Below are 13,093 nucleotides of genomic sequence, written 5' to 3'. Positions count from 1 at the left end.
TTGATTATGTACCAGGAAGTAGTCAGTGATTTATAAGGATTGTCTGGAAACCCAGACGATATCACAGGCATCTAAATATTTAGACACATCCTGTCAGAGGAGATATAGAACTCAGCAGACTCTCTTATGAACAGTCTACTTCTCATCACTATCTGATTATTTTTTCTTAATTTGTTAAGAGTTTTTGTGTATAAAAGCCTCATTAAAAATGCTCATTTGTGTGAAAAATAGCTTTTGAAATATAATTCATATCTTGCAGAGAGTGGCAAAACTCTAAACAAAGCTGCATCAATTGGACAGTGTTTCTCTAAACTGTGAGCCCCCTGTGCTGGGTTTCAGTCACTGCAAGGCCACAGGCACAAAAAAAACAAAAATTCTAAATCAGTTTGGACAGAGCCACCCAGTGGCAGAACAGAAGACTGCAGATTTCAGCTCCTTTTACGAGACAATATTTAGTTGTGTTTTTAAAATGAGGCTGTAAAGGGTGGTATGAATCAAAAAGTGAAAAATTATTTAGATGAATTCCAGAATATAAATTTATCATCTAAATGTTATGTTTTGGGCATTGTGTAGTCCAAATTGTCCTATGGGGAAAACCTCCCGAACCACTGCCGCCTGCATATATTTTCCTAAAACCTTTAAATATGTTTCTGCATGAATGGTGCCTTTCCAGATGTCTACAACTGCCCATGCCAGAGGCACTAATGCACCCCCATACCATCAGAGAGGCAGGCTTTTGAACTGTGAGGTGATAACAGGCCTGATAGTCCCTCCCCTCTTTAATACAGGTGACAAGTTGTCTGTGGTTTCCAGAGAGAATTTCAAATTTCTATTTCTCTGACCACAGGACAGTTTTTCACTTTTCCTCAGTCCATTTTCAATGAGCTTTGGCCCTGACAAGATGGTGGCATAATGGCTGAGCTCAATCCAGCCCACCAGTGAGTTCATTTTAAATAAAAACTGAAATATAAACTTTTTTTTTCTAATTCTATAATTTTACTTTGAAATTACTTGTTTTATGTGGTGGCTGCTGTAGTGCCAGGAAACTCTTTCACATAATGTTTGAAGACATTATGAAGCTTGGGAATTTTCCTAAAATGCTCTTTTACACCCATTCCTCTTACTGATCTGTGGAGCTTTTACCAATTAACCTAATTAGTTGCAAAATGCTCTTATTTGCTTCTTATTTGTACTGCTGACTTTTACAGCCTGTTGTTGCTCCTGATGTGTTTTAAGATGTATTGCTGCCATCAAATTCAAAACTTCTTTCTTTTATATATTTTTTCCTAAAAATGAAACAGTTCCTTAGTTTGATATGTTTACTATGTTTCATTGTGAATAACATATAGGTTTATGACATTTGCAAATCATTGCATTCTGTTTGTATTTACATTTTCCACAACATCACAACATTTTCAGAGCTGGGGCTGTATTCTGTGAGGTTTTATTGTGAAAATATGTTTCATTCCCGTAATCTAACAAACTCTCCATGTTTCTTATTCACACTGATAGACCTGCGAGAAAACTGCAACATATGTTAGTATGGTATACAGTATATTGAGCAGAATCCAATTCTTTAAAAGAAATCCCTACAAATGCAGAACAGATGTGATTCTTGGAGACAAGTAATGTAATTTAAAAAAATGTTGCTGCACAATTGATATACCTTTTGACATTTTCAGTGGTATATATGTACACATATAGGAGTACACATATAGTATATCGCAGTTTGGTAAAAACCTAGGTTTTTGGCCCACAGTTTAGTACACTAAACTAAACTAAAAAGAAGCAAACAACCCACTCTTAGTGGAAAAGGCTCGAACGTTGCAAGCCACGAGTGGAATTTATATGGTAATTTAATTATAAAATATATAAAACATCATATTTTGTTGTCTTGATAAATTAATTTGAACTGTAAAATGTATTCTACAAGCCGTGTGTCAAACAAAAAGTTTGATAAGCTGAAAGGTATCTCTCTTATGTAAAGCACCTTGAAATGCCTTGCTGCTGAAATGTGCCATACAAATAAAATTTGATTGATTGATTGATTCTTTGTTAAGAAAACATTATGAAAGGGGTGTTTGTTTAAAATAATTTGGACTAAACTTAACGCAAAATGAAAGGGTAACCATAACTATAAAAAATATATATCTTCCAGTGTGAAAATACAAATAAAATGTTAAGCACTAACCCCGAGGTTCTCAGCTAGGTGAGTGCTAATATGCTGTTTGTACAGGAGTGGTACTCAGTAAATGCCAAAAGGCATTTATTGAAGCCCTCGTAACTGAAGAGAGGAAGAGAAGCCTTTGTAACTTCGGGTCCATTTGACCCAAAGGCCACTGGAGGGTAAAAAAAACTAAACAAATTATGACTTTTTTGGCTTTCCACACATTTACCTCACACTCTCCATTGCTGCTACAGATCACTAAGAATCTAAAACGTTCCATATAACTGATTTGAAACAGACAGATCTCTGAGCTGCTGAACTCAATATTCTTGCTTTGCTTTACTTTGTTATAGAATACTTTAGATAATATCTTTTTCCACTTCTGTTTTGCTGTGGCAGTTAGCAAAAAGCGAATAAAAAAACCTGTGCACCCTCTTCTAAATGAGTGCTGATCACCTGTGAACCCTGACATCTGTACTGTAATGGTTCGGTATGAATACATGTGCCGTTACATAACATACAAATCTTTAAAAGATAAACCAAAAGCAACTTTACAAAATAAAAATAACTTTTAATATAGAGGTACTTTACCACAAGCTTTGTATTGTTCACATTCAAATATTTAAAATTGAGTCACTTTTTGATTATTGTTAAGTTAAAATTTACCATTAAACGTGCGTGCAAGACAAATAAGTTGTGTTCCTTTCTCTTGCATCCTTCACTAATTACTTAACTAATGTTAAGTGTTTCTTTGCAGTATTCTTAGATGAAGCTGCTTTAAAAGAGCTAAAAGAAAAATCCTGCAAGAAAGTATCTTGTGCTTAATTGTGTGTAAAAGATCTAGAACCTAAATGATATTCAGTCTAATTTGCATGTTTCATATGACCGTGTCAAATAACTAGAAAAATGCATTAATAATGTGATTATTAGTGTAATCATTAATCAAAAAAGATCTTTGTTGATAATTTGTTTCAACTGTAAATAAGCATTTTTGTAGTTTTTGTTGGGCTGATAATTAGGCTTCATCAGTGCTCTGCCAAAATGACATGCCTGACTATAGAGGAAGGGGACAAAACTAACTCGGCTAAAATGGGCCCTCCGTTAAAAAGGGTCAATGAGGTTACAGCATAACGTCGCCTTAAAATTTTGCAGCTACCGGGCTTTCACATTTGTTAAAACTCTGGCTGACTTTTAACAACAGAGTACTTTCACATAATGTTATCAAACTGGGTGTCGGCCATATTGGAGGCATAAACAACATGAAGATACAAACATTTGAGTCATCTGATGAAGTTTCTCTCAGAAGCACACTAATTTACATAGTTAAGATGGTAAACTACAGCCAAGGTTGTTCAACACAGAAATAATTCAGGGAAAAACAGAAATAACAGAAATAACAGAAATAATTCCTAAGGGAAAGGTTTAGTCTGATTTAATTTCCAACAGTAAGAAGAAATTGGTTGCCTGCCTTTTTATACAGTGGATGTGAACATCTGCTTTCAGTTGTATGTGTACCATTACACCCATACTAATTACTAAAAACAAATACAACTATTTGCCAAAGTATCACTGGACTTAAAGTTTTTTTTAATCATTAACCAGAATGTGGCCCATTTTTTCTGACTTCACCCTACAAATAAAAATACACAGCTGAAAACTCAGTTAATGATAGGCAAGCATTGAAAGCCAGCTGCAGGGCTGAGCATGGAGCACAACAGCATATCATTAGTGGTCAGTACCCTTTTTACCGCTTCTTACTGGTCCTTTGAGGTGGAGATTCACAACTCAGAGGTGTTACAGATGCTCTGTCCATCTGGTTTGAGATCTGAAGACAAACTCACCAATATTACTTAGTCCTAGATTAAAGCAACAGAACTTTTTTTATCTAACAAAAGCACTATCTTTGAAAAAGTCTGCTGTGTGACAGAGACTAGATCTAATGTTTTGTTATGTCTTGCTGAACTGATGCTCTCATATTACTTGAATGCAAAAACCAGATGTGCTGCTGGACAAGCCTTTACACCAGGGCTGCAGAAGCAGCAGCAAACACATGGTTCAGAAACACCACAACACAATTAATACTTATGCTTTTTAAGGCCTTTGCTGTTTATTTTTTTTCCTACAACAGCAAATTACAGAAGCAGTATTGAAAATAAAAATCCTATTTTCTTGTTTTGTACAAAGAAAAAAAAATCTGCACAAAACCTCAATGACAGTACAAAATGAAACTCTAACATGTACATGTAGGGAGAGGGACATTGCTTTTCAAAAAATCTGGTGCGTTTTTTAATAATGAAAACATCTTAATATTTTTTTTTTGCATTTTTAATTATATCAGATAATTTGAAACTATATATAAAAAAGAAAACAAACACATTATTTTCTGTTTTGACTTTCATTTGTTTTTTTTTTAGTTGTTTTTTTTGGGGGTTTTTTGCAAATGAATGCTAAAAACACATAAACCTCTTAAATAGATTTCTCAGTGCAACATTGTTTCTTTTGAGTCCACGCTACAGTATCCTTTTTTCTCTAAACGCTGCAGCTACAGTCTTCTGCAGCTGAAAGCTCAGGCTGTGCAGAGCGGGTATCGAATTGAAAATGAACAAGCTGAAAGTGTGTGTTTACCACGGCACAACATACAAGATTTAAAAGACATCACCCTTCTCAAAATTGATTGATTGTGGTGAGGAAACCCACTGAGTTCCAGGACATGTGGGTCCTCGTGTCCTTAGGAGTTCTCCCAAAATTCCTTTTTATGTTCCATCGTGTAATGATTGGATTGTCTCATCCAATCATCTGCAAACATCAGTCTTCATGAGTTCACATCATGGAGACTTTTGCACTTTATTTAGTTTGAAAAACAATAGAGAAACAGACTGTCACTAGTTGCTCTTCTCTATGAGTGTCCTTATGTTCCCCGTTTTAATCCCCTACCAGGGGCATCGCTATCTTCTCAAAGCAAGTTCTTTAATGAAGGATGACCATATTGAACTGTAGCTCGCTGATGAACTGTGGTCTTGTAGTGCTCTGTAGATAAGAAACCCCAGCAAACAAGAACGGGGGCAACCATCCTTTGGTAAAGCCTGATTTGGGTGATGCCACTCAACCCCCCCTACCCAGTTGCACCACTGTCCCATTCTGACATCAGATCTGACATCACAACATTATGGCTGCTACATGTGAAACACGTAAAACTCTTGGCGGCCAAAAAGACCTTAAGCTACACTTTAGTATGTGGGAAAAGCTGGGGTTTATCTTCAGACGCATGGGTCTGGCTAAATTACTGATAGCACCATTCGTCAGTTGGTGGGTAAACCCCCTCCTCCACCATTTATCAGAATCCTACTGTGAGGAAGTCAAAAAACAAAGTGCATTCAAGCTGCATTGTCCAGATAGCACTTCCTCAGTGAACACAGTGATGTTGGAGGTGGCGAGCTGGCGTTACTTGTACCTAAAGCAAAGCAATGATGGTTAGTGTGTTTTCTTTTCTTTTGGTATGCTTTTTGACTTAAAAAAAAAATTGCCACAAATCAGTCAAACTCTCATAAAAGATGAGATAAAATTAGATGAAATGTGGAGAATGTTTTTTCTTTTTTTTGTGCGCATGTGTTCCTTTTAAATTCATTTATACTCCTGTTTGTTTTTGTTTTTTTTTCTTGCAAAGAAAATGTTTCAATGACAGATGGCTTGAATGCACATTGAAGTTGTCGAAATCACACAGAAACCTTGCTTGCCTAAGCAACATAATCTAAAACCAACACGGCACCTTCTACAAAAAAACAGTCAAAAGATTGTATTTACACACATACACACACAAACCCATGAAAAAAGGGATACTGCAGCTTTTTTTTTCTCCTTTTTACTTTCTTTAAAAAGGGCAATAAAATATATTAAAACTTATTTACAAAGTGTGTTTTTTAGACAGAAAAAAGCACTAAGATAAACTATATTCTTGTTTTGCAGAAATTTATAAGATAATGTGCCCCTGTATCCTTTTATTGTAACAAGTACAGTTAAAAAAACACTCATTTGAACAGAGGAGGTTAACCAAAAGGTACTAAAGGCACTGTCAGAACCATACATGAATGGGACCCTCACTTTAGAGCGATAGAGGTCCAAGGGAAATGGGTTAAGGGCAAACTCCATATGCCATGCCATGGGAAAAATGTACAGTTTTGGATATGGTTCTTTAAGGATTTTGATACGTCTCTTTCTCAAAAGCAAAAAAATGAACAACCTTCATGAACAGATACAAAAAAATCCCAACATATTTCTTTCCCCCAAAAAATGATAAATACTTTTAAAAATATTAATAAATTGGTCTCAACACCAGCATCCGATTGTAAAAATGAATGAAAATCAAAATACAAAATTATAGTATCATCTAAATCATCTGTACATAGTTTTTCCTGTATTTTCTTTTGTACACAGTGTCCCCTACTGGTAGGTTTTGTTACTGCAGCTCCTGAGAAAAGCGTGGATCAGTCCAAACCTCCTACTGGTTCCTGAACCTGATCCTCGTCCAGTGAGTTGAGGTTTTTGGCAGTCCTGTCTACTCGCAGATTTACGAGAGGATATGTCTCATGACAGTTTTTTGTGTGAGCTCTGCCTGTCACACAAATGTTGTCCGAATCATTTCATGCCTCTGAGTATGAGCTCTGTACATTGAGTTTGTCTTTCTTTAGTTTGACACCATCCACTAATTCAAAGTTATAGTTCTCCAGGGCTGATAAGTTCCTCTCCGACATGCCCCCATGTGAGCAAGCACAGTACAAAACCACACCACAGATGGCCCCCAAGAAAACTCCCAGGGCAGACATGGCAATGATGGTAATAAGGATGGGGTCGAGTGTCTTCAGCATGTTGCCTGCGCCACTGATCTGGTTTGTCTCCACAAAGTCGGGATATTCAGTGATTTCCTCAACTGGAAGGACAAAACAAACAAACAATAAGTCAGAGACTGAGATGTGACAATGAAGCACAAAGGCTTCCTCAGAATGGATAATGACTTACAGATTTCGTTCAATCTATCCTCGGGTAGCATCGGCTCAGTGGGTGCATCGGGATCTTTAAACAGAAATTCTAGTTTAATTCAATGTTGCAAAAAACCATTGCATGTTTCAATTTCAGGTCAGTCATCAAGAGCAAGTATTGAAATCATGAACACTCACCTTCACAGTCTGATATGCTGAGACCATCAAGAACTTTAATATCATCCACAGCTATGTCTCCCCAGCTCTTTCTCTCCACAAGACCTTCAATCACAACCTAAAAAAAGGAACACAGATTTTAAATGACTTTTGGACTGCATTTCAACTGAAAATGCTCCTATATTTCAAGTACAATAAAGACCAGCCTTAACCATTTGTTGGTTGAAAATTATTGTTTGGTTTTGTTGGATGAATTATCCAACATTTCTCTTTAAAAAATTTAAATGTGATTTACCTGATAGGGTTTGTTGGTGCGTGGCACAAGCACACGACCTTCCCTCCAGCGGTTGCCTTGGTGACCGCTGACTGTCCATAGGAGGATGTCAACAGGTCCATTTTCTGTTTGTTTGCGCTGTTTGATATGTAGTGTGCCAATGTGTGACCCAAACATGTGGTACCAAAAAGACACACACAGATCCGAATCCTGAGAGTTGACCACAGGACTCACAAGCCGAGCCACTTCAGTCTCTTGGAGACCAGTCGCCAATGTGTAGATGAAATTCCCTGACCCACCTGTTGAGTGAATGAACTTTGATTGTTGACAAAAACCACACAAAAAATTGCAGCATCTGAAAATTGATGTTTTTGGTTTGGCCAAAGTCCTCACCTGTGTGGTCCATGTTGGGACCAGTGTTAAGAGTCGGGGTGCCACTGGACTGGATCTGCCACCCTGAGCCAGTGTCCTCTGATGTCCAGCTGCAGAAGGATGGATCATTGGCCCAGCCAAAGTCGCAGGCAAACCACAGAAAAGCTGCAAGTATTTTGAAAATAGGTCAAGCTAATGGAGGAGATTTCACTTTATTACAAAAGGAGAAATGTTAATAGCTTTGAAATGTCTCAGAACAATAACCGTCTGGCTTTTCATGACTGCAGGATACAATCTGGGGCTTACTCCAATTATTCAGATCATATACATGCACTAGAGGGCACCAAAGTACTGTAGAAAAAAAGCTTAGTGTCCCATTTGCTGGCTCGGTTAAAGCAGCAAACTAGCGAGGGGATTGCAGTTTGAGACAGAACATAAAAAATGGGTGTAACTTGAGAAAAAGGGAATTGACTGCACAGACATCACACAGTCTTTACATCTGGGCTATTTGATGATATCTGTTAATGAATGCAACAGGGTGTGTAAAGGTTTGATCAGGAGGCATGCTGGGAACAGGCACTAAATAATGACAGGAAATAGAAAGACAGGGTCTGGACATGGTGTTCAGTTTAGAAAGAGACATTCATAGCATCCTGCTGAGAGACGAGGATTTTAATGAGAGCAGGGACTTGAGGCTTGAACACAGCTATGATAACAGTGCAGGGGCCCCTTTCCAACAATGCACTATCCCATAGACACACGTCGCGCCCAAGAAGCCTCCACAGAGGCCAGAAAACGTGCAAGAGCTTTAGATTTAAAAAAATAAAATTGTATAGAGAAAGCCTTCCAAGAAACACATTGGCGGGAGATGTTTGGGATGTCAGCCATGGTTTTTCCCTGCAGCATGAAAAGTATTCAGAGATACAACGAGGGTGCATTCCAAGTGACAAAATATAAGAGCAAAGATTCCCTTTTATAATGGGAAGGTTTTAACTATCTTCTGCAGGCAATGACTCTATTTACCCATTAAGCACAAAGGATGGAATTCCCATTTAAAACCACATTACTGACTCCAAGCCACGTTCACATACAAATTCCACTCCCAATTAAAATGACTTTAGCTTTTTTTTGTTCCATTATTAAGAGGCTTTGACTGAGACTACCAACAACCTCTGGATCAGATGAGTGCATGACTCACTTGGCCATTTCATTAAAAGAAAAAAGAGATTTTCCTTGCTGAATACCAATAATACCAATGGAAACTACATTGCAGGAGATTAAGGCCTTCTCAGAAACCCAAACACACACACACACACACATACATACATACATATATATATATATATATATATATATATATATATATATATATATATATATATATATATGCACAGAGCTTATTACCATGTTTGATACTCCTAAAATCAAATGGTGTTACTTAAAGACACTAGGTTACTTTTAATGCAAACACAGAATTAGGCACACATGTTAGCTCCCATCCATTATTATAGCCACTGCCCCAGCAGACTGGAGACAGACAGGAGAGCCAGCTGACAGAGTGAATGGGATCAGGGTGGAGCCTATGGCCCATTAGCCAAGGTCAGCCTGGGGCACAGTCTCTCAGCTGGCTGCTGCCTCATCAACCTGCTATAGGATACACTGCTATGTGTGTTTGTGGATGCAGCCCTAGAGAACACCTAATTTCCTCTGGTAATCTGCATTGTGATTTTCATTTTTTGCATGTCCATGTTTTTTTGTGTGAGTCAGTGTCGACCCAGTGATTAGTAATTATGCTGAGAAGGCAGCAGCAGCGCGGCGGTGCTAATCATCAGCTAACCTTGTATCGCACAACCTCCCTCACCCTGTCAGCAGGAGCCTCCCAGGGCCATATCATCAGCTTTAATAACAGACACACATCAGAGGAGAGAGCCTGCCTTGTACTGGCATTTATTAGCTAAGTTATGCTTCCTGATAAACCCACGGAAAGGTGTTCAAAACAAACAATGAGTAGTTAAATGTTCACACAACACTTCATCCTCCTAGTCTGTAATCCTTAAAGAATCCTGTCCTGTTCATTCACAGATGTGGAAACAGATGTTTCTACTTACCTGGGATGGTGTCCACTTCAGAGGTAGTAGTCTCTGGAGTCAAGGTGCCACCTGTTACAATTTGGTACATTAGCATAGTTTTTAATACTGTCAAATTTCTTTGTACGAAGCCTCACTAAACTCATGCACTATCTATTCTAGCTAAATTTAATATTATGACACATGCCATTCTTACTTCATTTTCATTTGGTACAGTAAATTGCAAAAGTATTAACATCCATAATAATTTTCCTATTTTGCTACCTTACAATTTGGAATTTAATTGGATTTTAATTTAAATTCAAAGTAATATTTTAGTCAACAATACTTCAGATTATTCAAACTAAAATAGACAAAAAAACTTGTTTTAAACAATTCAAGCCTGTCGAGAAGCCTTTTGCAGTAAATATAGTAGCAAGTCTTTTAAGGTATGTCTCCAGCTTGGCACATCTGGCCACTGTAATTTTTTTCTAATCTTCCTTAAAGTTGGATCAGTGCCAGTATGTACATCCATCTTTAAATTGTACCAGAGATTCTTAATGAACTGAGGTCTGATCTTTAACTGGGCCATTCCAGGACATTTAACCACTACTGCTTAAACCACTAAAATGTTGCTTTAACAGTGTGTTTAGGCTCATTGTCCTGCTAGAAGGTGAAACCCCATCCTGATCTCAAATCTCTGGAAGACTCAGGTTTCTCTCAAAAATATTTTCAAACCATTTATCTTTCCTTTGACCCTGACTAATTTTCCTGTTCCTGCTGATGAAAACCATCCCCACAGCATGATGCTGCCACCACCATGCTTTACTGTAAAGGTGGTGTTCTCAGCATGTCAGGTTTGAGTCAGACACAATGTTTTCTTTGATGTTAAATGAGTCACACTTATATAGTTCCTGAACAAGTCTCTCTCTCTCTCTCTCTCATCTTTTTCAAAATGATTTAAAACAAGTATTGTCCTCCATTTACCTTCTCTAAAATTCATACTTAAAAAATCCAATAAAATTCCAGTTTGTGAAGCAACAAAATAGAAAGAATACCAAAGATTAAATACTCTGGCAACCCACTTTATATCTGCCAGGAAGTATATATCTAAATTGACTGAGACAGTGCCATGCTCATCATTGGAGACTGCTGGTTATTAAGGAGTGCAGACAGCAATGCAGGGAGTTACTGGGGCTGAAAGGACTGAAAGGGGAGTAAAGAGGAGTATGTGAGAGTCAAAACAACAGAGAGAGAGCAAGAGCCTGATAGTTGTAAGTGTGTGTATCAGTTTCCAATGAAAATACAATAACTTTCTTCAGTGGGTTTCAAAAAGTGGAGAAAAGAAGATTAAATAGGGAGGTAGGACTTACTGATGCAGCTAATTAGAGTTGTATCAAAGACAGCGCAAATGTGAATGCATGCATGCATTAATGCTCGCAAGTCAGATGGCAGATTAGCTGCAGTAAAAAGAAGTGAGGGGAGCAGACTGAGTGCGAACAGAAGGGAAGAAAGCAAAGGGGAAGGAAAGGTTGGTCGCAGTCTCATGAAGGCGATGTTAGCACCTGTCTCGTCGTAGTCATCACCTGTGCCACTGTGGCAGCTCGCCTGGTCATCGTCACATTCATCGGATGGGGTTGTGCTTGGGACCACTGTGGTTGGAGGGAATGTAGGAGCTGAAAGACAAAGAGGTAAACAGACAGCAGACAACATGGATTAGGTCTCTAAGTTAAACATGTATTAGTGTGGTGGCTGATGGTGATAGTTCAGATCAAATATTTTAAAAAGCAAACAATGATTTCCATTTTTCATTTCACTTTTCAGAGACAGCAAGTAAAGATTAACTGTGAGATGTCCAAAGCAATAAAACATCCTGTTGTTTAAGCCCTTAGAAATAAACACACTGTCAAGGACATTATGCAATGGAGGATGTTTTAGTCAGAAGTGACTTGCTCCTCGTAGCATCAAAAACTGGAGGCCACAGAGCTGAACATGACACAAACATTTATTTTTTAAAAAGTTGTAGTCTTTTTGTGAGGTCTGTAAATTTTAATTCTATCTTATAGTTAAAACTTTTCATTCTTTTTGTTTCTAATGCTTCCTTTATGAGCCCTCCACCTTGCCCTATCCCATCTTGTAAATTTTCCCTTTCTCTTTTGCAGCTTAACTTCTGTGACAAATCACCTCATCACTTGTCTCCATCCACTTTGCCCTCACTCTTCTTCACCTCTCTTGTGTTCTGACCATTGTTTTTGATGATTGACCCCAGATACCTAAGCTCATCCACCTTCAGTACCTCTACTCCTTGCAGCATCACTGTTACACCTGTATTCCTCTCATTTATACATATATTTTATCTTGCTTCTACTGACTTTCATTCCACACCTTTCTCCTGTGAATACCTCCTCCTCTCCAGGCTCTCGTCTGCCTGCTCCCTACTCTCACTACAGATCACAATCCTAGAGTTAAAACAGTAAACTCAAACAACAACAAAAAAATATAAAATCATGTAAGAGCAACATTATTTGCCGTTATTACATGTTGGGTTTCCATGTAGGTTTGAGCTATTAGAATGCCTCCTTTTATGAAGCTGCAGCAGTGTGGGTGTATAAGTACAGACTTGAAGTGAATGCATGCTGCCTGAGGCTTGAGCAGTTGAAACTACAAGATGCAGGAGAAAAAGAAATAGATTTGGGACTGGCTATTAGCAGGGCTACTGTGGTCTATGATTACGGCCGTACTTAACTTGGATGTGGGCATAGCTCCGGATCCACTCCACGCTCCTCTGCCACACAGCCGCTCTGTGGTGTGTGTGCCTTTTATGAGTGTTTACACTGACTGAGTAATGATGGGGCTTCCCCACAGCAGAAGGAGGAAAAAGAACGAGGAGAGAGGTGGAGCGAGAGAGGCATAGACAGATTGGGGCAAACTGCCTGAAAATGTGTACAGTATGTGTGCATGTGTATGTGTGTGTGATTGTGAGCCTATGTGTGTGAGCCGATCCTCCTGCTCTCAGATGAAATATGAGGCAGATCAACCCTGTCAGATTCAGGGTAGTAGAGGT

At 38.3% G+C, this 13,093-nt stretch overlaps 1 protein-coding gene across 3 annotated transcripts in view; it reads right to left on the bottom strand.

Annotated features, from left to right (window-relative positions):
* Positions 1–4,249: 4,249 nt before the first annotated feature.
* Positions 4,250–13,093, bottom strand: part of nrp1a (neuropilin 1a) — a 75,431-nt gene continuing 66,587 nt past the window's right edge. For 2 of the 3 annotated variants that reach the window (XM_017431894.3, XM_037973114.1), the window contains 7 exons: positions 11,595–11,705; positions 10,072–10,122; positions 7,985–8,128; positions 7,613–7,890; positions 7,339–7,435; positions 7,181–7,234; positions 4,250–7,091 (listed from right to left, as the gene is read on the bottom strand). In XM_017431894.3, coding sequence (XP_017287383.1) covers positions 6,805–7,091; positions 7,181–7,234; positions 7,339–7,435; positions 7,613–7,890; positions 7,985–8,128; positions 10,072–10,122; positions 11,595–11,705 — 1,022 coding nt within the window. In that variant the 3' untranslated portion in view covers positions 4,250–6,804. The remainder of the gene's footprint in view (positions 7,092–7,180; positions 7,235–7,338; positions 7,436–7,612; positions 7,891–7,984; positions 8,129–10,071; positions 10,123–11,594; positions 11,706–13,093) is intronic. The other variant, XM_017431895.3, reaches the window with a different exon arrangement.

This window comes from Kryptolebias marmoratus, linkage group LG21, assembly GCF_001649575.2.
Source record: "Kryptolebias marmoratus isolate JLee-2015 linkage group LG21, ASM164957v2, whole genome shotgun sequence".
Taxonomy (NCBI): Eukaryota; Metazoa; Chordata; class Actinopteri; order Cyprinodontiformes; family Rivulidae; genus Kryptolebias; species Kryptolebias marmoratus.
This window is presented reverse-complemented; position numbering and strand designations above follow the sequence as displayed.